Below are 23,969 nucleotides of genomic sequence, written 5' to 3'. Positions count from 1 at the left end.
CACGAACCCGCGTCCCCTGCATCGGCAGGCGGACTCCCAACCACTGCGCCACCAGGGAAGCCCCCAGCTGGGAGCTTTATTTGGTTGAAAGAGTTGGAGAATTTCTTATGCCGTGCATTCTCGAGGTGAAAGATCTTCTTAGCTCCCGAGAAAATTCTGAAACCCTTTTGGTACCAGATGATCTGAAAGTGTTTAGAAAGTGGTCAGACCGGTTGTCTAAACTCTCCCTTACCCCTCTGAGCTAGAGAAGAATTGGTAGCTGTTAATAGGCCCATGTCTATATTTTTCCTTTATCACTTCCTGGAGGAGCAGTTGACGGTGAGTTTCCTTCTCAATGTGCCTCCAGTACTTGGCCAGTGCGTTTCTCTCACGTAGTTGGTGGCATGCCTGCCACTCACCTCTGGACTCTCTTTCTGTCCTGGGGACCCAGAGCTCCTACTCTTCATACATGGCAACTTTGGGGACTTGTAGAAAGAGCAGTTGTTCTTTGAGATGGCTGGATCTCAACATAGCAGACCTCTTATGAACCTTGCCTAATTATTTTCCCCTTGTGTCCTCAGGTTTCCTACTCAACAGTTGCTTTGCACTATCCCCTGCCACCCCCAAATTCTTCCTTCCCCATGAAAGTCACCATCTCTAAAGGCCAGAATCCTCCTCTGGCCCAGCCTTTGAGAGATGGGGATAACCAATGTGAAGAAAGGTGCCTTGTTAGGTTCTTATTAAAAGACCTGTGATGGGGCTTCCCTGGTGGCGCAGTGGTTGAGAGTCCGCCTGCCGATGCAGGGGACACGGGTTCGTGCGTTCGTGCCCTGGTCCGGGAAGATCCCACATGCCGCAGAGCGGCTGGGCCTGTGAGCCATGGCCGCTGAGCCTGCGTGTCCGGAGCCTGTGCTCCGCAACGGGAGAGGCCACAACAGTGAGAGGCCCGCGTACCGCAAAAATAAAGACAGAAAAAAAAGAAAGAGCTGTGATGAACACCATCTTCCTTTAACCTTGGGGCAGACGCCACATCCTTGAAACTATTGTATTAGCGGGATTGTTCCCATGGGATGCCTCCTTGACTCTTGGCCTGGAAAGTGCTGAGACGTTAAGAAATAAACGAGGAATTGAGTCAATTAGTTTTTTAGACACCATGGGCAAGATTGGCTTGGTCATTACCTATCTCTTAGTTGTTGTTAAATATTCGTGGAGTGCCAAGCGCAGGCAGATTTACGGTAAGGCAAACATGTATTATAGGCTGACTTAATATAATTTACATGTGAACCAGTCAAAAGTTTCCGTGAATGCATAGCTGTAAGCGGACTGTCAGGCATGGTGGCCTTTACCTGATTAAAGAAATCTACTAGAATCTAAGGAAATTCCCATTTTTCGTGTGAAATGTTCAGTAAAGCAAGACACAACCTGCGTATATAGACATAGACTTTATCTGCTCAGTGGTGTAGCAGGAAATATAAAATTTGGGAAAATAACTGCAGAATCTAATAACTATCCCGAAAGGCACATTCACTGCTGATTGTAATTCAGGCAAAGCAAGCTTGTTCATGGAGGAATGACGGAATGTGAGCATTATTCAGCTCTCCTGTCTGTCTGTAGTCTTCCACCTTCCTCATGTCACATGTATAGATGGTCATTTCAGCAGGTGATTTTGCTTCTTTCCCTTAAATTCAAACCTGTGAAGAGCAGGCTCGCTGCTTAACACTGAGACCCCTACATGATTCTTTCCTTGGTCACTATTTAATTCTAGAGCTGACTTGCAAAATTTAAAACTTACCAATGACATATTTGGTGTTTCTTTCTTCTTTCTTCTCTTTCATTTTCCTCCCCCTTCTCTTCCTCCCCCCCTCTTTTTCCTCCTCCTTTTAAAAACTATTTACAATTTGGAGGAGAGGGCAGGAGACACAGAGGGGGAGTGAGTGGGAAAAGAATTCCATTTCACCGAGGACAATTTTGAGCGGGGGCAGGATGCCCATCTGCGCTGGGCAAGAGGACACAGGTGGTCCAGTATCCATGGGAAGGAATAAGATGGTCTTGAAGAGGAAGGAAATGAGAGCAGAGCAGGCCAGTGGCTCTCCATGGAGAGAGCAGACAGGCTCATTCTGAGAGTAGACTCTGTCTCAGAAAGCATGTGGGCTGGTGACGATGGTCAGAGTTAAGAAGAGGGTCATAGGTAGATGCTCAGAAGCAGCCCCATTGTCAGCCGGGCTGGTAAAGTTAATAACTCCACTGTTGGTTGCCGTTCTGAATACTTGCTGCACACGCGGCATTGTACAGTTGTCTAATTGGATCTTCACAAAACTCCTGTTCCATGCAGATGTCCTCAGGAGACGTTTTCTGATCACCCTTTTTTTTTTTAAATTAATTAATTAGTTTATTTTTGGATGTGTTGGGTCTTCGTTTCTGTGCGAGGGCTTTCTCTAGTTGCAGCAAGCAGGGGCCACTCTTCATCGCGGTACGCGGGCCTCTCACTATCGCGGCCTCTCTTGTTGCGGAGCACAGGCTCCGGACGCGCAGGCTCAGTAGTTGTGGCTCACGGGCCCAGTTGCTCCGCGGCATGTGGGATCTTCCCGGACCGGGGCACGAACCCGTGTCCCCTGCATCGGCGGGCGGACTCTCAACCACTGCGCCACCAGGGAAGCGCTGATCACCCTTTTAAGGGCAGCTTGCCCTTCCCATCCTCCCAAGCTCCCTGTCCTCTCCTGCTTTATTTCTCTCTGTAGCACTTATCGGACATATTGTGTATATTTTCTTTTAAAATATTTTGTTGTCTCACTCTCCTCATTGAATTTAAGCTCCAGGAGAGCAGCATTTTTTTTTCATCTCTGTGTTTTCTAGCACAGTGCCCGATACATTGTAGGTACTTGATAAATATTTGTCCGGTAAAAGCATGAATGAAGGCAGGAATCATTATCCCCATTTTATATGTTTTTAAGAAACCCGAGGCCCATGCTTGGGCAGTGTGATGCCAGGACCTGGCCTGGATCTGCCTCGGGGACCTGGATTTCAGCCCCTCACCCTGCTGCATAGTAATCAAGCTTTAAAGAAACCTTGGCTTCAAATCAGAGCACCGCTGCTGGGAGAGGCCTCGGTGCTCATCTAATCCAACCCTTTCAAGTTACGTGTTCTCACGGGATAGAGGGTAGGTAGGATGGTGAATGGATTTTACAAATGTGAGAACAGAATCTTAGAGTGGTCCCTCGTCTCTCAGAGGCAGGGCGGGTGGGGGCAGAACCCAGGCGTCCCAGTGGCAGGAGCAGTGCTCTGCAGAGAGCACGCCGCCTCCCGGCTGCCTGCCCGTGGCGGGGCGGGGGGGGGGGCTGGCAGGCAACCAGGGCTCCCCTGTTAACCTTTGCCTCGGTCTGGCAATGTCCCCATGATCCTTGCTCCCTTGGTTCTTACCCAGACAAGGGTGCAAATTCACAGTTAATGGGAACTGAAGCTGGTGTTATTTAGGAACTGAGTGGGAGTTATTTCTCCATCTGCTGTCTCTTCCCACCAGAGGATAAAGGCTGGCTGAGTGGCGGTAAGGATGGGGGCGAACTGCCAGAAAGCGCGAGTGCCGTCATTTATGGTTACAGACACGGGCTGGATAGCTGAGCGGAGGCTCGACCACAGCCGGCCAAGGTCAGCCTAACAGACACAAGCTTCTTGAGAGCAGAAGTGGTTCTGTGGCTTTTGCATCTATATAAGACCTCGCACATTTTAAATAAATGATGGTCTGAGCCTTTCTTTCTTTCCTCTCCAGTGGAGCTGACATGGATGGGTAGGTGGTCATCTCCTGGAAAGAATCCTCCAGGACCCGATGTGGCCATTAAGGGTAGGGAGGAAGCAGGGTGTTGAGCATGACTGACCTTCAGAAGGAGTGGCTGAGGGATCTGACCCAGCGCTGCAGACAGGGGCGCGTAGAGGGGAGGAGGCGGCGGTGGCGGCGGGAGCTGGGGTCGGGGAGCCCTCCCTGGACCTTCAGGGTTTCATCAGCGGCTCTTTCTCTTCCGGGAGGGCCCGGCAGGGTCAGCGTGTGCAGACTGGCACCAGTCCCCAAGCTGGGCCGGCTGGTCACACATGAAGGGACTGCTGCTGACAGATTAGAGCCCCTGCTGCTAGAATCTGTTCCCTCTTGTTCGGCCGCCAGCAGCAGCAGGCGGCCGGGGGCTGCTGACCGCCTCCCTCGCGGCTCCGGCTTTGCTTTCCCTCATTCACTGCCGCCTCACACCGCCCCTCACCTTTCCTTCTTTGTTCTTCCCTACCTCTCCATGGGGTGTTCTCTTCATTGATCTCTTGCTGCCCCTCTTCTTCTCACCAGCTTTCCTGTACAAGCTTTAACGGCTTTCCTGCCTTTCACTTTCTGTGGTCATACATGACCGTGTGGAATTCTTGCATGCACACACACACACGCACACACATCCAAGTGCACATGTATTAGATATCCAGACAGCACGGGTATTTGTATGTGCATTGTCATCTGTCAAGTGGATAAAGAATTATTCAAAGAACTGGGTGAAAATACTTTCACATAGGACATCTCCCCGCTTCTTCCTATCGCTGAGACCATTTCGCTGATGGCATGCGCATGGCTGCGGATGGGACAGAAGCTGGGAAGAATCCTTTAAAATGGCTTGCCTGCAGTTAGTGCTGGTGAATATCAACAAGGTGTTTTCCATCCACTCTGATTTCATTTTTAAAATCTCTATGGCTGTAAGGATGGTTGCTAAGTAACCCTAGCACATTTACTGTTTGGGCAAAGGAGATAAACTTAGTAAGCAAGTGGGTCTATATAATTTTAAGAAACTCATAAATGTCTTCTTTTTCTGAAGGAAAGATCTTCCCTGACAAAGCAGCAGAAATAGCCGTGGAAGCCACACTGTGACAATATCATATTCATGCTAAGTGGTCCTTTTCACCATTCCCTGAAAGAGGTCACACATGGAGTCCACATGAGGTTGTGTGTCAAAGTACATTGAGTGTTTGACATCAAACCAGATGACCAGAACCTTCAAGTCATTCATGATCATGGCTAATAATGATGAAAAATAAAAGTGACGATTTTCATACGAGGAATCTTCATGCACATCGTCTCACCAAATCATTACAACAACCTGTGAGGGCTTTGTCTACTCACTGCGTAGATGGACGGTGGAGACCAACAGAGAAAACTCAGATACTTACTTTCTTTTCATTTTCCCAGCAGCATTTCCAGACACTCCTACCTACTTTTTTTTTGGTCCTTGAACAAAAATCTATCAGGAACTTTTGTTTAGGCAAAAATAGCGCAATAGAATGTCATTATAATGTAGTCCGTTATTACACAGATTTTAATAATATGTCAAATTTCTCTCATTTTGACTACGTAGAGAAAAAGCCAGGTGTGTGTGTGTGTCCCACAGGCTATGCAGGGCCATTACTCTCACTGCTCTGTTTCCACAGCTTACATGTGTTCACACATAGACTTACCTCTTTTACCTGGGAGAGGAGGGGTCACATATTCAACAGTATGATGTTGAACCACAAAGAAAGTAGGAAAGGGCTTTGAGCTAAAATCACTGACACAAAATTCTTGCCCTAAGATGAAGGTGGCTTATTTTATCTCAGAGTTCATTTACTCTAATAGTATGCATACGTCTAAGACACTTGTGGGACAGTTGGATTAGATGTGGCAGAGAGTGTCAGTAACCCGGTTTCAGCAAGATATGTGAGCATATTTAGGTGGTTTGTCCAGAGCTGGTACGGTAGCTGCCTGGTCATCAGGCCCCAGCCTCCTGCTAGCTTTCTGCTCTTTTGTTTATAGGGTATGTATGGCCTTCATCCTCATGCCCAGGATGCCTGCAGAACTCCAGTTTCAAGCAGCAGGTTGAAGTTAGAAAGGAAGGAGGGCAGGCTCTTTCCCTTTCACGGAGATTACCGTGAAGTCCCATACTTTGCTTGTAGCCCATTGGTCAGAAATCAGTCAGTGGCCACAGCTAGCTGCAAGGGAAGCTGGCCAGTTCCATTTAGTTTAGTTTAATTTAGCTTTTGACCTGGGCAGTAATAGGCCCAGTTAAAAATCAAAGTTCTCTTAACTAGAGAGAGAAAGTCAAGGCCGTATGTTTGGTAAGCGGCCCGTGGAGTCTGGAGATGCTTGCTTACCTGATTTACCAGATGACAACAGCTTAGAAATAACAAACACGATGGGAATATCAGGTAGGTGAGCTGACAGCATTAAGAAATAAACAGGATGGTAAGGTGCAGAAAGTATTAGAAAAACCCACCGAAAGACCTCGACAGGAACGTTTGTCTAAGATCATTTGGGGCAAACAGCCTTATACTCCCCAGAAAGCATATACCCCCTTTACAGCATCCCTGTAGAGCAAAATAGCACAGTCATTGTTAGGTCATCAATAAGAGCTTAAATTATATTGATTATCTTTGGTTCAAGAAGTCAGCGAATTCTACAATACCTGTCTGAAATTTTCCATTTAAAAATGCTTCTTGTAATCAAGAAAAAGCTTGATACCTAAAAATACTAAGCTTCATCAATTTAGAAAATTTACTTAAAAAAAGGTTACTGAGTGACTGCTGTGTGTCAGGTGTTTTATATCGCCTTATTTAATCTTAAAAGTACATTTCAGAGGCATTATGACTTCATTTTTCAGAGAAAGAAACTGAGATCCAGAAAGGTTCAGTCGCTTGCCTACTTTCCATACAGGTAAAGTCGGGACTCAAACCCAAGTCTTGATGGATTCCAGGTGTACTTTGCCCCGTGTGGTCCATCCTTCTGTGGCTGAGGCTGCCGAGTCAGTTAGGCATCAGTGTGATGTCGATGAACACATCATTAACCTGCAGGACAGGGTGGTTTTGTAATAGTTTCCTTTCTTGGGCACTCTGCTGAATTCGTGTCCTGAAGCCATGATAAATCCGGAAGCAGCCCAGGAACAGAGTCCCTTGCACACGTGTTAGGGATGTTCCAGACTGTTTCTTTCTTCTGTTCCAGTCTGTTTCTTTTTCTCTCCATCCTGAAGTGTGTCACGTCTATATTTACCAGCCTTGCTGTGATCTTTCTTACACCTTCCTCTTCAATTAGAAAGGATGATTTTTTTTTTCTTATCTTAGTCCTGTATATTCCAGAATCCTTTAAGCCCACATATAAAGAAGCAATAACTTGTAGTCTTGGTGGACCTGAAAGTCCTTTGAACTGAAGTGAGAGCAGACTTTCTGTTTAAGAATCGCCAAGGCTCCTGGAGGTTACAGACACAAGGAAATCACTGTCAGGGGCGTGTAATAAAACGAAACAAGACCTTGGCCTCTGTCATGATTTACAAATGTCCTCCAAGGCCACTCTTCATTTTTGAGAGGTCAGATAAGTTTGGATTTGTTTAAGGCTAATACTTGGCCAGAGACTAGAGAAAAAAAGCAGTGCTGTTGGGAGTGAAAGAAACATGACATGGGGAGGGTAGCTTTTCTGTACTTCCCAATATCACATTCACTAGTTTTTTGACTCCCTCTTATGTCCTGCACCCTGTGCTGGGTGCTGGGCCTATAGACGACACACCGTCCATTTGCTTGTCCTCACGAGGAGCGGGGCATCCACAGAAAGTTCTTTCCCTTGCTGGTTTGAACTTATTTTTCTTGTAACACAAAGTGAATTGCTTAAGAGGCTAGCAGAACGAGCCTAAGAAGCCGAGATCAGAATTTCAGAATCTGTTTGTTCAAAGTATCAAGAATTTCCTTATACTTCTGACACAAGGCAGGAAGGATGTCCTCCGATAGAGAACAAGATAGTGGAGTGGAAGGAGAGAAAAGAACTGTTCTAATATCGCTGATGCCAGCTGAATTCTTTGATCTCATTGTCACAGATTATTAGCCACCTGCAAACTCAAAACCTCATAAAAGAATTTTCTTTTGAAAGAGATCAGAATCTCCTCCCCCACAAACACACATGCACTTTGTGTGCTCACTCACCAACAAGTTTAAAAATAGGAGCCGCGGTGTTGCCATGACTCCCAGTCTACTCAGCAACCCTCTTCTCCCTTTGATGTGAATTTACTTCGGTGCACAGTTGACCAAGGCTCTGGCTCAGAGCGGCCTCTAGCGGCTCAATCCTTAGGGAAGCACTTCCTTCCCGGATGCCAAAATTGACCCAGACTAGCCAAGTCGAACACTTGTGTGTTCTGAACCGTTCTCCACGTGATTGGCTTTTTGCAGACTCTCAGCCACGAGGAGCAAACCAGTCGGTACCTACTGTGTGCTCAAAACCATGGGGAACAGTCCAGAAGCTTGGGTCTTGCTGGGGGAGTGAGACCTGCATCCCACAAACATTTTGAGAGCCGCCGCAGGGCAGCTGGGGGTAGAGGTAGTAATAGAGAATGAGGTAATTCATGGTAAACTGTGTTTGCTGTGATCATCAGAAGTTAACATTTTTCTTTTCCAGATAAAGGAGGCTTCTAAAATGTATCACCTGATGCTGGTTTAACAGCCTCACGGAAGTACTGATGTGCTGACTTGCTCCCATGCTGTCTTCAATTCCCCGTGTTTGCAGCTCCCTATGCCAGGGTTTCTCAGTCCCGACTGTGTGTTAGAATTTCCTAGGAAGGTTTAAGAAACTGTGTACAGATCCTGGGGTCCCACCCTGCAAAATTCTGATTTAGGTGGACAGGAGAGGGTGAGGGCCTGGGAACTGACATATATTAAAAGCTGACAAGTTCATTCTAAAAGGCAGCCAGGGTTGCAAATCACTGTGTTCAACTCTGCTGCCGTTTTTGTGGCCCCAGCGACCAGAATAGGGTGAAAGGCAATGATAGCATTTGCATCAATTTGAACTTGGTGTTAATTGGGAGAATTCTTTCCTTTAATTCTCTCCTGATGACCAGTCTAAAAATTGTGATCCTTATCAGCACTATGAAATTTAAACTCTGGAAAAGGTAAATACAGGAAATTCTGGAAGGGGTACATACAGGTATATACATTGGTGGTCCTCTTGCAGGCGGTCATGCTTTCCTAATGTGGTTTTTGGTCCTTTTGCTGGTACTCCGTGTGTCTGTTTTGTGCACAGAAATGAGTCTCCGTCGGTAAAGCTGGCAGCCTGGGCATCAAAGCAAATCTGACTTTAAATGGCATTTCAGTTCCCCTGCACTTGGATTATAAATGCAAAAGAAACAGAACTTTAAGGCTTCAAATTTGATGTCTGCTGGCCTTGACGAGAAATTGAGGCTGTGCTAAATTTTGGAGCACACAAGTGGTTTTTAAAATGAAAGTTATTAGCACTAGAAAATGATGTTCTTTGTATTACTACACTGTTATTACATTTAATGGAATTGCTCCCTGAAGGGCTACAGAATGAAAGGAAAAACAGTCTAGAATGAGGAAGACACGGGGTGAGAGGTAAGATAAGAAAAAAGTGGCGGGCTGTCTTGATCTTACAGCTCTCCCCCCGGAAGCTAGGGGAGCTCTCCTTCAGGGCAGCCCACTGCGTCGGGCTTGAGAATGTTCTGGTGTGGGTTTGCAGGTGCTTTCATCTGACTGCTGTGAGCAAGTAAGCAAGACAGGCTGAGGCAGAGCTTTGGAATTGTATTATATGGAGGCAGGACAGAAGTCTTCAGAATTGGGTGATGCCATCCATCTTATTAAAGACTCTGCATGGCATAAACTGTATGTTTGTCCAAAGGGATAAGAAGAAGAGAAAGAAATGCTACATTATTGTTGTTAAAGCTCTCAGTGATTCGTGAGTGAGAGCCGTGACCGTCTCCAGACACACGTACCAAGTAGGTGATTATTAGGTGCTTGTTATCGCTGGCCTTGACCCCCGTTTTCCGCCCACCCTGCCATCTCTCCCATGCTTATCACAAAGGTGCCTGGCTGAACACGTGGCGTTTTGCGGCATCAGACTTGGGCTTTGTTGAATGAACAGGAGGGAATGAATGCAGAACACTTGCGCTCCCCCAAACTCCAGGTTTCAGATCTGGGCTATTAAATGGAGCCTTCTGGTGTCTCTACACCAAGAGCATAAGAGGAGGGAGGAACGAATCACTATGGAGAAGCGTTTATTAACTGCTGTACAACGTGTGTACCTCTTTGGGGCTAGACCAGGCATGTTCTAATATCAAGCTGGCTCCTCAAGGTTGGATTGAGAATGTCTCACGCAGGCGCGGTCAAATCTTTATTTTGCATACGCCCAGCGACCGGTGCTATAAGTAGGATTATGTGTTTAGCTGTTTGTTTTTAAGTATTTAGAGGTTTTTTTTTTTTTTTTTTTCTTCTGGATTTCTTGGCAGGGACGCACAAGACAATTTTGGGTTCTGCACTGGAGGTAAAGGGCAGAGAAAAGGAGGTGTAGCTACTGTCCTGCACTGCGAACCTCAAACAATTATGGACCCGTGGCACTTAGTGGCCGAGAGCCCGTGGCCATTCTTAATGTTTCTTGTGCTGTACAGGGGTTTCCTTTTCCTTGCTGCCATTGTTCTCACGTCAACTTCATTTCATCCTGGCTCTTTGGTGCTGTCTTCAGACAGCGAGGAAAAGGTGGACCAGAGTTAATCTCCCCAGAGCAGCCCACTGTGCTGTCTTACGTGTTGAGTCAAAAGGGTAACCTAAAAATTATCAAACTAAGTGAAGTAAGTCAGACAGAGAAAGACAAAAACCATATGATATCACTTACACGTGGAATCTAAAATATGACGCCAATGAGCCTATCTACGAAACAGGAACAGACTCACAGACGTAGAGAACAGACTTGTGGTTGCCAAGGGGGATGGGGGTGGGGGAGGGATGGAGTGGGAGTTTGGGGTTAGCAGATGCAAACTATTATATATACGATGGGTAATCAACAAGGTCCTACTGTATAACACAGGCAACTATATTCAGTATCCTGTGGTAAACCATAATGGAAAAGAATATGAAAAAGAAAATACATACGTATAACCGAATCGCTTTGCTATACACCAGAGACTAACACAACACTGTAAATCTACTATACTTCAATAAAACAAATTTTTAAAAAAATAGTAAATTGGAGAACTTTCAAAAAAAAAGCGTGACCTAGAAACTCCATATGCTCTCCTGGAGGGGCCGAGGGTACAGCCAGGAGCTGAGTGGTGCTTCCTTTTCCTCTTTTCTGTGGGAGATGATAGTTCATGTGTCTCGGTGTCAGGAAAACTGAGACATGTTTCTTTTTCCACTGAAAAGGTAAAATTGGAAAGTGGGAAAAGAAAGCAAGTACAGCATTGATTCAGGCTTTAAAATCTTTTGGGTCCCTTGTAAAGGACACACATGCTAAGTCTGTCAGCCCTGGCAGTGACACGTGCTTCAGATTGTGAGCTTATCTTTTTTTTCCAAAAGAAAAGAAAAATGCCTGTCTCTCCCATTCCTTCTAAGCACTGGGAAAGGATCCTACTTTTCCACACTTGGTCATACCAGCTGTCGAATCAGTCACTCTGGTTATTAGTAAGCAGCAGGGAAATATGTCTATAAGAAAAGAAATTGACAGGAGATATAAAGAAGGAACAGGACATATCTGAGGGAGAAGAGACGTTTCAGAAATAAATGAGACGGGGGCATGATCCTGTAATGCCTGGGTGCTGAGAGCATGATCGCAGAGCCCGCAGAGCCTGCCGTCAGTCCAGCCTGCGCTGGCCCTTCCTAATGGAGTAGAGAGAAGCATTGCGGTGGGGGAGCAGTATGTTTAACATGCAGCAGCGTCATGCCTTGCCAGGAAAATGAAAACCCTGCCTTTGTGAATTCAGTTAAGGGGTGTGTGCTCCTGAAAGGGGGTACGTGCTCAAAATCCCTCAAATGTATTCTGCTTTCCTTTACAAAGAAGAAAGAAACAAGGCCGATCAGAATGACAGCGGCCCCAGCAAGCATCTGCCGGGACGTTGAGGTCTGGTGGCTGCTTTGGGTGGTGGAAAGCCCATCACCTTGGCATCCGTGCTTTTTTGGATGGAGCCGTTGCCACTGAAGACCTCAAAGTGGCTAAAGCGGTCTTTCTCCAATCAAGTTGGGGGTGAGGAAGAAGTTGCCACCCGAGACTCATTGATTTAAATAAGATCTCAGTATGCTGCAGATAATGAAGAATTGGATATCTAGAGCAGAAAGCTAATTTTCCCACCAGTCTCTATGGTTCCCTTCTATCTGCTGGATGTGATATGTTTCTCAGCAAGCCATCAAAGACCTTGAATATCTGGGTCTGACTTTTATGAGTGGGCTTATGTTATTCAACTGCCTCCCTCTTCCAGCTCCCTGCCTGGCCCCAACACACCCTGCTTGTGATCCAGCAACACCCAGTGACATGACCGACCATTCTCTAAATATGACAGTGTTTTTACTGCTCCTGGCATCACATGGGTTGTACCCTCTAATAGTCCTCTTTCAGTTCCCTTGGTGGATACATGACTGTCCCTTAAGATCTAACTCAAGTGTCACCTCCTCCATGAAGTCTTCCCTAACAGTTCCAGGCAGAATCAGTCATCCCTCTCTTTGTGTTCCCATAGCCCTGCGTTCACACCGCTATTATAACAAACACTTAGATGTGCCAGCAGTTCAAATGAAAAGTAGATCTGAGCGCACCCGAGGCTGGGACTGTCTCGTTCATTTTTCGTAGCCACTCCAGGACTCAGTGCCTAGAAGACTCACACATTTTTTTTGCTGTTGAATGAGCCTGTGAACGAATCAATAAAGATGAAGGGTGGGGCCCGTGCATGTGGAGTGAAAAAGTGATTATTCTTTTTAAAAGTTCAATATGCTATCCTTCACGTGTGAAGGGGATTTTTCTGATTCGTTGGCAGTAAAGTGTAGGCTTTGGACTAGTTTCCAACATTGGCTTTATGTGCAGAGTGCTCACGTGACCTTCTGCCTTCTAATCAGTCACGTGGACTTGGAAACGATTCCTCGTTACCCTTCGCTGCTTTTATGTAATAGTCAGACTCCAGAATTCTTGTATGGCGTCCCGAAGTTGTCATTCTTTTCCATAGCCACTGCCCTCATTACCTTGTGCCCAGGTGCTCATAACATGCTGCTCTAGGTCCCTTTTCTTTCACATCACAAAAATCATCTTCTACCCACTCCCAGGTTTATATTTTTCAAATATCATTTGGATCATTTTGCTTACGTGATGAAGGACTGATGGGGGGACTTCTTTTAGCCAAATTGATACTTAGCAGTCATCCTCCCTAGATAGCAAGTTTCTGCTCTCAGAATCCGATCTCAGATTACTTTCCAAAAGGGACTTCTTTTCTAGGCCTGCCCCTCTCTTTACCATGCAGCAATGTGGTCTGTAGAGCGAAAGGGGCACTGTGCTGAGAGCATGCCTCTGTTCCCAGCTTTACTACCCATTAGCTGTGTTACAAGTCATTTTACCTTTTCAGACTTTGGTTTCCTCATCTGTAAAATAATGTCTTGGGGAGATGCCTGCCTGAAAAGAATTTGGAAAAAAATGAGCCCTGTGTTCCTTCTGATTAGGTTCGGTTCTTTGATTCTTTGATTTTATGAGGTATTGAACGTCTATGTTCCCTTCCAACCCTGTGATCAAAGCTTGAATAGGTTCGGAATCCAGAACCGTGGCTTCATTCCTAGCACACATTATACAGCAGCTGACCAGGCACCAGGAGGGGAACGAAGAGTCAGGGCCTGTGTGTTAAGCCTGCGTTTTGCATGAGAACACACCAGAAGCTGTCCTTTGTCAGCTTACTTTTAGTTTTCCGTTCAGCTAAGCTTTTGACTCACTTGATAAGAAAAATAAATGGGCCAGATTTTATTTTCTTGGATCGAAAAGATTTATTTTGTATTCTTCAAGCCTCAGCAGACAGTAACCTGCAGTAATTCACAGTCTAGTTGCCCAATTCTGAGCCGTCTGAGCTCCACGATTCTGCTTTCCTCTTTGCAGGCCCAATTTTGGGTGGAGCGTTTTCTTTTTAAGAAACACGATCTGAAGGTGAACAGGGTAAAGGTCAGGACGTGGGCCTCCAGGTGCTTCTTGTTGACTTTTCTTATTTGCTGGTGTTCTACTAATGAACTGTTCAGCGTATGCCGAAGGTTGGATTTTCATGATACAGTCCCTTCAGCCTTGCCCTCCGCTTTCTTCATCTCAGAGGAATGGCGCAGTTATCTTTCTGGTTGCATGTGTCAGAAATTTGCAAGTCATCTTTGATTCTTTCCTCTCCCTCAAACGCTTCATCTAATCAATTTTCTAATTTTCCTGGTTCTATAGAAAAATATATTTCAAATCTGTCCACTTTTTCCCATTTTTCCTACAGTCCTAGTTAAATTAGACGCACACTCACATATGCGATCATTTAATGTTTGTGTCTTTCTCTGACTAGACTGTTAGCTCCATGTTGGCAGCAGTGTGTCTGTCTGTTCCACTCACCATTGCACTTCAATACTAGACACTTTAATTGGCTCAGAGCAGGCACTTACTAAATATTTGAAAATCAGTTAATTAACTTAAGCTAATTGGAAAATTAAACTTCGTATTGTCTATGGATTTGATTTCCTCCGGGCCTCTGGATTATCTGTTTAAGACTTTGTTTCAGGTTCTATTCTTAGAGTCTGTGTTTTTAACAAATAGTGCAGTGTCTGCTCTGCTCAAGGAGCTATAGTTGGTGTGAAGGACATCACAACAAAAAAGACATGTTCTGATTCTCTTCAGAACTTGAGTTTAGTTGAAGAAGCAAAGGCTACATACACAAAATTGTTGAGTAAGAGTGTAAGACACATGGACATACATACAGTACCAAACGTAAAATAGATAGCTAGTGGGAAGCAGCCGCACAGCACAGGGAGATCAGCTCTGTGCTTTGTGACCCCCTAGAGGGGTGGGATAGGGAGGGTGGGAGGGAGACGCAAGAGGGACGGGATATGGGGATATATGTATACATACAGGTGATTCACTTTGTTATACAGCAGAAACTAACACGTCATTGTAAAGCAATTAAACTCCAATAAGGATGTTAAAAAAAAAAGTGTAAGACAGAATATGATTAAGTGCCTCAGATGGATAATACAGTTCATATGCTACAGTCAAGGAGTGTTATCTACATAGGTTGAAGTTGCAGCCTTGAAACACTGTGGAGGAATTGGAGGCAATGGAACTTGACCTAGACTTCAAAGAATGTAGAAGGTAGAGGCCCAAGGGAAGGTGACCTTTCTCCAAGTGGGAACGGATAGCATGAACAAAGATTTGGACTTGACACTGAATGTTCATGTGAGGGTTTTATTGGGATCAACTTCATCTGAATGGACTTGTAGACAACTAATGGGAATAAGCGTGGGGTCACTGTGGGACAGAGTTGTTTTTCTGGAAAGGCTAGAGTTGGAAAGGTACCATATTGGGAATTGGCATCTAATTATGTGAACTTAACCAAGTCCTTTAGTCTGTTCAAATCTCATTAAAAAAATAGCGTGGTAAAGAGCATGCATAAATAAAAAAGTAGGATTGCATCAACGTTTAGCTAATACATGTTATATTTCTGTGAAGGAGTTGAATTAGACACTGCCGGGGTATCTTCCTGCCTCAGAATCTTCTCTTTAAGAAATAGCCTGTTTAGTTTTTGAATCCCTGCTTTGGGCTGAATGAGTGTGACTGCTAACCAGTATGTTATGAAAAACCCTGAAAGCTAGATTCATGTCATTTAACTTTATCCTGAGAGGTTACTGTAGGAAAGACTCGATGAAATGGTTATGTTGAGAAGATTAATCCCGTACCACTATATGAAAGGATGGGGGAAGAGTAGTGAGTGACCCAAGGGTGGGAGACAAGTCAGACCTACTCCAAATGCAAGGTGACCAGAGCCAGGATTTTGGTGGCCTCAGAGATCGCAAGCGAATTTTGAAGAATGCTATTTTAGGATCTAGTAATGTCCTACATAGAGATAATACAGGAGATAAAATAGGCAAAGCTGGCTTTTAGGTTTTGAGATTGAAAGGCTGGTGATGAATCAATGGAAATGGAAAAGTTGAAGTAGAAACCTGTTTTTCACAGAAAATATGTTGAATTCTGAGCTGAGGGCAGGACATGTCAGTGAGCATGTCCTGCAGTGTCTACAGCTAATCGAGTCTGGAATGTGAGGTTACAGATTTGAAATTCATCAGCATAGTGTTGATACAACTGTCAGTGGCCAGCTGAGAACAGATCTGCTCTTTCAGGAGAAGAGTACGTAGAGAACGGGAAAGTGAGATTCGGGCTGAGCCTTGAACACCCAGTACAGTTGGAGGGAGGATGAGGCAGAATATTCAGCAAAGGCCACAGGCCGGTGGATACAGGGAGGGAGGCTGTGGTGATCAGCTCTGTAGAGGGCAGGCTACTGAAGCCGAAAGAAATGACCTTTATGAAAGCAAAAGGTGGGCTTCCCTGGTGGTGCAGTGGTTGAGAGTCCGCCTGCCGATGCAGGGGACACGGGTTCGTGCCCCAGTCCAGGAAGATCCCACGTGCCGCGGAGCGGCTGGGCCCGTGAGCCATGGCCACTGAGCCTGCATGTCCGGAGCCTGTGCTCTGCAACGGGAGAGGCCACAACAGTGAGAGGCCCACGTACTGCAAAAAAAAAAAAAAAGAAAGAAAGCAAAAGGGATCAATAGTGTCCAATATGGTAGAGAAGGCAGGCACATGTGGTCCATACATAGCTTTTATTTCCTCTTTTTTACCATTAACTACCATTGATCAGGGATTGATTGTTTAGTTTTTTGATTACTCATGTCGGTTGCCTAATTTCTGATAAAGCGTGATCCGACTGGCCAAGACGGTGGAGTAGAAGTATGCTGAGCTCATTTTATTATTCTGTAAATTGCATAGGGAAAAAATTAAAGGGAAGGGAAGGATTCAGCCATTTTCTCTCCATTGCCAGGTATACGAAAATGTTGGTGGGCAAGGAGCTTATTATTGACTGTTGGTAAAATAAAATTTAGGCCCTTGCACGATATAGGAAGCCAGAAGGGTCTCTCAACATGTGGGCCCCATACTTATGTGCTGAGCAACCTTGGCCAAGTTACCTAACCTCTCTGAGCTTGCTTCTTCATCTGTAAAAACATGGGTAGCACTAAAGGCTTCTTATTGTCTTCATACTGGTTAAATGAGAATGTATGCAAAGTGTGTACAGAGGACCTGATATAAGTGCTCGAAAAACGTAGCCATTGGTTTTGTTATCATTGTCTTATTCTACTTGTTTTATTGGACTGTCCCTGCTCTACTGACATTAACAACGGAGAATTGAATGAAGATACTGTATTTAGAATGTGTAAACATTCAAGATTGCATTTTCTTTTCCTCATTTTTTTTCCCAAGAGGGACAGATTTCTTCCACTCCAGTTTTGTAAGAGGTAAAATGTATATGAAGTCTAGACAAGGACTTAGCCCTGAATCTTCCCTGCCCTGGGCTCCCAGCACTGATTTGTCTAAAGGGTGGTGATGGCACATTTATGGAGAATGCCAAGGGAGGGCCTGGAAGTGCTACCTGATAGCAGGAATGAAATTATCTTAGTCTCTCGGTTTGAAGTGTTCTCCTGATGTCGGAGTGGGGAATCATCTTGAAAGGAAAAAATGTGTATGTTTCTGAGAGCAAAGATGCATGTGATGACAGTTTAGGTTTTTGCCCAGAGATGCTGGCATTTTCCTCTGGGGGCGGTTTTTCTGTTTCCAGCAGCGTTCCCGTTGCATTCCGTGTTCTCTCCTCCTCCCCCTTCTCCTCCACCCCCTCCCCATATGTCTTCCTCTTTGTCTCGCCCACCCTACTCCTGGTTTCTTTCTGTCTCTCTCTCCTCTTGTCGGTTATTTCCCTTCAGTAACAAAGCGAATCCTGTCATAGAACAGAGGATTACTTTGCCTAAACCCGTTCTCCATCTCTACACCTCTTTTCTGAAAGTTCTGGAATGAGCAAGAGATGTGGGAAACAGTTTTTTCTCCAGGTTCTATTGTACTTCTCCCATGTTTTTTCCCTCTGGTCATTCATTTGGCACCATCCTCTCTGCAGCTTCCCCAAGCTTCCTCTCTAATGCTCTTCCTTCCCTTCTCTTCCAAGACTGTCTCTCCATGAATCACCTATTCCCAACCCAAGAATTATCTGGCCTTGGAAATCTTTATCACTCAAAATCTGGGGCAGACAGGGAATTACACAAAAGCGGGAGGGACGGAAGGAATCAAGTTCTCTGAGAAGGAGTTTGGACATGGGTGAAGATGACCTGAGCAGCCAGATTCCTTCCTGGCTGTAGGAATGGCAATGAGTTATTTGGGACAAAGAGTTATGACAGATGAAAGGACTTGCAGAGACTAATTTACATTAGCCCCTCCCCTACCCCAGGTAAGGAGCAAATGCTAGTTTATTGTTAGCATGTTTTGTTTTTTTTGTTTTGAAACACCATAGCTAGTGCCAGATGAATGACAGAAGAAAGAAAGCATCTGTCTTAGACTTTAACTACATCTCTGATTTCATCTCTTACTCAGATGGAGGCACAATACAGTGAATGAAAACACCATTGTATTATGTTGTTTGATTTGTGTGAGAAGGCACTGGTGTATGTAGACGGTTTTACTATTAGGTGATGAGGGAGACAGAGTTTTCTTTTGAATGATTGAGTAAAGAACAGACAATAAGTAGATATCAGTTCTGTGCAAAAACAGTCCAGAGAGAATTAATGGGAAAGAGCATGGTAGATTATTAGGTTATTCTGACTATAGAGTTACACTAGTTACAGATGACTGTTGGCAATGGTGGCAATAGAAAGTTGTATTCTATCCATCCACCCATCCATCCATCCATCCACCATCCATTTATCCATCCATCCATCCATCCATCCACCCATCCATCCATCCACCCATCCATCCACCCATCCATCCATCCATCCATCCATCCATCCACCATCCATTTATCCATCCATCCATCCGTTTATCCATCCATCCATCCATCCATCCATATATCCAGTTTTTATTGAGCATTGTCTGTGTGCATAGCCAGTGCTAGGTGCTGTAGGAGCCCTACCAAGTTTATTCTTTCTTCCTGTCATTAAGGTGTTCTCGATAGTCTCAATTTTGAAGTATACACAAAGAATGTGTGAATTGGCATCGCCTCTCTCAGGGCCTTTATCCCCACTTCCTTTCTTAAAATTGTCTTTGAAGCCAAAAACTACAGCTGTCTGAGTATCTCCTAGGGATTAAAGTGCCCACAAGACAAAGTGCTAGATTGAGTTTTTTAAATACTTACTTGATTTAGTTTTTGTTTCTTAATATGTATAGGAGAGTATTCTGATGCAGAGGCAGTTATGGGCACCCTTGGGGGTTGCGTGATGAATTACTGGAGAACTACCCCACAGTGCTTCTCAGAAACTGAATCTACAAAATTTCCAGGCTTCACTGTCTCTTCCCACACTTCCTGAAAATTCCATTGACTCTGCCAGCCCAGTATTAGTCCTGCCCGACCACAACCCTGGGAGGGCTACTTCTAGAACACTCTGAGTCCTGGGCTGCTGGGCAAAGGCAAAATGGTTGCTATTCAAGGAAGTCGAAAAAGCATTCGTTCATTCCCTATTCACCCACCATTTCCTGAACGCCAGCCACGCTGCTGGCTTTGTAGACACAGAGAGAAAAGACAAGGGTTCCTGTCCTTGAAGGGCTCCCGATGTCCAGTGACAGAGGTGGCTGAGAAAACAGCAGAAATACCCAATGCATCAGTCTGACCTGAGGTTTGCATTCGATGCTACAGTAACGGCGGATATGAAAGAGCGGGTGAAAGCACGCGCCCCAGGGCTGGGGGATGGGGCCCATGCAGACGTATGTCTCCATGACCCCCAGTTTCTCTATTATTAACAGCCTTCCATTTTGCCCCACACCACTCTTATCCAGAGCTGGTAATGACAGGAACACGGCTGTGTTTCCAGCTTTTGCCCCCAGCCTCCCGTATCCCGCCAACACCCAGCTCAGCACAAGGTCCTCCTGCCTTGGGCAACAGTGACCATCTGAGACTACATCCTCGTCACCACTTCACAAACTCTGCAGAAATCAAGGGTAAAACATGATGCTTTTAACAGTACTAATCATCATTATTGTAATTATAGGATTTATAGGTTTCTTATAGTGTGCAGGGCACCCTCCTATACACCAACTAGACTTTCTAGAGAGGGAAAGGAACCTGCCAGGGTCTCACAGCTGATCAGGAAGCCCTAGGACCTGGATCACCCGATTCTAAAGCCCCAAAGGACTAGGTGCAGAGCCTTAACAACGTCCCATGTGTTTCTACACAACCTTGGTAAAATGAAGATCCGTGATGATATTATAAAGCTACGGGTCAGTTGAACTCATGGGAAACCATCGTTGAAATGTAGCCTAGAGGTGAAGACTGCTGTCTGGAGCCCAGCCTTGGGATACGGGGACAAAAACCTTGAACTGGAAATCAGAAAACTTGCACACCAGCCCACAGTCTACCTCATCTTTGCACAAATCACTTAGCTTTTTGTGTTTGAGTCTCCTCCTCTGTAAAATGAAGGGGATGGGGGAAATGATCCCTAAGGTTAAGAATTTTTTTAAGGCACAGACTTTGGAGCCAGACTTCCTGGCTCTGCCACTTTCTAGTTGTCTGACCCAAAGTAAGTTATTTAATCTTGTTGAACCTCAGGGTCTTCATCTGAGAAAAAGTGGGGATAATAACTGTACGTTACTCATAGAATTGTTATGAGTATTATTAAATAGGTTAATAATTTCAAGGGATTCAACCGTGTGTGTGGCTTAGGGTAAATGCTATATAATTGTTTCTTTTTTTTAAATTTTATTTATTTATTTATGGCTGTGTTGGGTCTTCGTTTCTGTGCGAGGGCTTTCTCTAGTTGCGGCAAGTGGGGGCCACTCTTCATCGCGGTGCGCGGGACTCTCACTATCGCGGCCTCTCTTGCGGAGCACAGGCTCCAGACGCGTAGGCTCAGTAGTTGTGGCTCACGGGCTTAGTTGCTCTGCGGCATGTGGGATCTTCCCAGACCAGGGCTCGAACCCGTGTCCCCTGCATTGGCAAGCAGATTCTCAACCACTGTGCCACCAGGGAAGCCCTAATTGTTTCTTGAATTAAAAAAAATTGGTCCCTTCAGCTCTAGGGTATTATGAGTCTTTGAAGCTTAGTTATTACTGGAAATGGAGAAAGAATGTACAATTTACAAAGGACCTGACATTAAAGAAGAATGCTGAAATGGCAAAGAGTTAGGAGGACTTCAGCAGGAACCTTGAGAAAGCAATATAGTATAGGAAGAAATACGCTGTTTCATTGCTAGAGGTGGAAATTCCTGGGCGAAGATCTTAGCAGGAAAGCAGAGGGAGGGGGTGTAATGCCCTGGACCTTCCAGAAGCAAAGCAGAATAATTGAAGGCGTTCTGGTCCCATTGCCTGGGGTGTCGTGGTTAAGTTCATTGTACTGTCAACAGCCGCTGGCTTGGTCCTCTGCCCTGGTTCTGGGCTGCCTCATCCTGGTGCTCAGAACTCGGGGCCCAGTGCAGCCGGTGCTTCTCTTCACAGCCTTTGTGCCCTCTTCCCCTGGAAATTGCTCCATCTATACTTTTTGGTGACCATTACTTGTTAAGCAGAGGGAAAAATGAAAATATTCTGGTTGCCCGCATTCCAGTTCGATGAAGTTCCCCCATAACTTGGTGTTTCCAAATAAATCCAGGCTTGAAGGAGGCAGAGGCCTAAGGCATCAGTGTATCTGGTCTGATTGGTTTCCCTCATTTTTTTTTTCATTTATTTATTTTTGGCCGTGTCGGTCTTTGTTGCTGTGTGCGGGCTTTTCTCTAGTTGCTGCGAGCAGGGGCTGCCCTTCGTTGCGGTGTGCAGGCTTCTCACTGCGGTGGCTTCTCTTGTTGCGGAGCACAGGCTTCAGTACTTGTCGCACGTGGGCTTGGTAGTTGTGGCATGCGGGCTCAGTAGTTGTGGCTCACGGGCTTAGTTGCTCCGCGACATGTGGAATCTTCCCGCACCAGGGCTCAAACCTGTGTTCCCTGCATTGGCAGGTGGATTCTTAACCACTGTGCCACCAGGGAAGCCCCGGTTTCCCTCATTCTTAATCAGGCTCTGTCTCTGGCTCTTGTGGTAGCACCACCTGCAACTCCGAGCTGTCAGTTTAGCTTAGGAATCAGGTGTTTAAGACAGGGACCCCGAGCCTTGGCTCCCTCATCTGTGTGACAGGAGAACACCTTGCAAATGTATTGTGATGATGAAAGAAAATCAAATGTGTGAACTCCTCAACCACAGCGCTGCTACCCTCCTGCCTCTCTCCTCTCCCGGCCGCTCCCCTGCCCGTCTGCCTCCACCCCGCTCCTACACCTCCTTTCCTTTCCCTCTTCCTTGTATTCAAAGTGACACAGTCTGGTGACTAATTCCTCATCTGCTCTTTGATTTCCCCAGAAGGGGATTCGATCCCTCTGGGGGACACAGTTATCCTGAGGCTACATAGGGACCAGGGAGGTAAACCGTGTGCTGGGGAAGGAGAAGCGGAGTCAGGGCTGAGGAAGAGTGAGTTCACAGGGGCTTTGGGTAGGCACAGAGCAGAAGAGGTCATGGTTCTGTCTCAAGGAGTTGTTTGCCCTTAACCGCCATCCAAATTTACTGATTCAGGGGAAGGGCGAAGAAGGGAAGGAGGGAGTTGTCACGTGCTGAGGCCCCACTGAGTCCTGGACGCTGCAGCAGGAAGCGTCAGTGCTTGGAGCCAGTGGCGGGGCCAGGAGCAGCCTCTGGATTCTCCACCTCGCCTGGAACTTCGCTCCTCGGAAGCAGCCTCTTAGCTTTTGCTCAGAGAGCTTGTGTGGGAAGCATCTCGAGGAGAAGAAATTAGGGACTAGGGAAGTGAGATAGGGAAGGAGGGAAGCCAACGCAAGGAGCTGTACTGAGCTGATAACCCCCACGGGTGACAGGCGCTTGATCCCGCCAGAGCTTGGTAGAAGAGCCTTCGGAAATCATCTCAGCGCACAGTTACGTCACCATTCTCAGGCTCGCGTGGTGCTTCCAGCCTGATGTTCCCACCTCACTAGTCTTCTGACCCCAAGATTCTGCCAAAGTCACTCCATCATCCACCGCCTCGTTCCCTGGGCCACCGACCCAGGAGGGTATTAGCACTGCCCCGAGGAGGCTTTGACAGGACCTCGACCCTCAGTTCACAGGCGAGTGCTCCCATGCCAACAAGTTCTCTATCGCTGTACCCCGCCTGGACTCCCTCAGAATCCACTCTCAGCTGTGCTCACTGCTTTCTGAGGTCTGCATCGGAAAGCCATCCCTTCAGCGTGGAAGCTGTTTCCTGCTGGCCATCGCCCCGTCTAGGGATGTGCTGTCCAGCTGTAGTTGCATGTGACCAGGCTCTGGTTACTGGCCAGGGCAGGATGAGGCAGACAGGGCACATATCTTGGAGGAGCAGAGTCATACTGAAAGACACCTGCCTCAGATGAGGTCCTTGCAGAGCCTCTAAGTAAGGTCAGGTTTCTTTCCTCTGGCGAGGGGTTGGGGGTGGAGCTTCTCTTGCCTTCCACAAGGTTTCAGGAAAAGCCTCCCTCCCTGTCCACCCAAAGGTCCCCATGTGGGTGTCAGGGTCCCATTCTTTTCCTGTTATTGTCACATAGGAGATAGTCCAAGGTTGTGCATTTAGTCTCCTTTGCAGTGTTGTCACTGCTACAGTTAGTTCTTGGGGTCTGATTTTCAACAGTCTGCCTGTGGCTACGAGGTGTGAGTCTCCTTATACATGGCATGGAAGGCTTTCTGGGTTTCACAGAAAGCCCTGAGTTGATAGTTGGCTGTCTTGACCCTTTCAGTTTCTTTTTTCAAGACTTGCAAAATATATCGACAAAGTCAGCCAACTGCCCACATGTTCAAGGACCAGAGCCACCACCCAACCCCATACATCACCCTCTACCCCTACCTTGTCCCAGTCTACCACAGGGGAGACTAGTAGCATTTGTGAAGCTAGTAGTTACCATGCCAGGAGTTACCACTACCCCATTTACCCCCAGCAGTGGGATCTTCATTGAACTCCACAGTCCCATCTTGAGGCTCTGATCTA

General features: G+C 46.1%; 1 protein-coding gene across 1 annotated transcript in view; it reads left to right on the top strand.

Moving 5' to 3' along the window:
* The first annotated feature begins 273 nt into the window (after positions 1-273).
* Positions 274-23,969, top strand: part of GRIN2B (glutamate ionotropic receptor NMDA type subunit 2B) — a 189,200-nt gene continuing 165,504 nt past the window's right edge. Inside the window, exons 1-2 of the mRNA XM_049694425.1 lie at positions 274-318; positions 561-700. Coding sequence (XP_049550382.1) covers positions 274-318; positions 561-700 — 185 coding nt within the window. The remainder of the gene's footprint in view (positions 319-560; positions 701-23,969) is intronic.

Source organism: Orcinus orca, chromosome 11 (genome assembly GCF_937001465.1).
Source record: "Orcinus orca chromosome 11, mOrcOrc1.1, whole genome shotgun sequence".
NCBI classification, from domain to species: domain Eukaryota; kingdom Metazoa; phylum Chordata; class Mammalia; order Artiodactyla; family Delphinidae; genus Orcinus; species Orcinus orca.
This window is presented reverse-complemented; position numbering and strand designations above follow the sequence as displayed.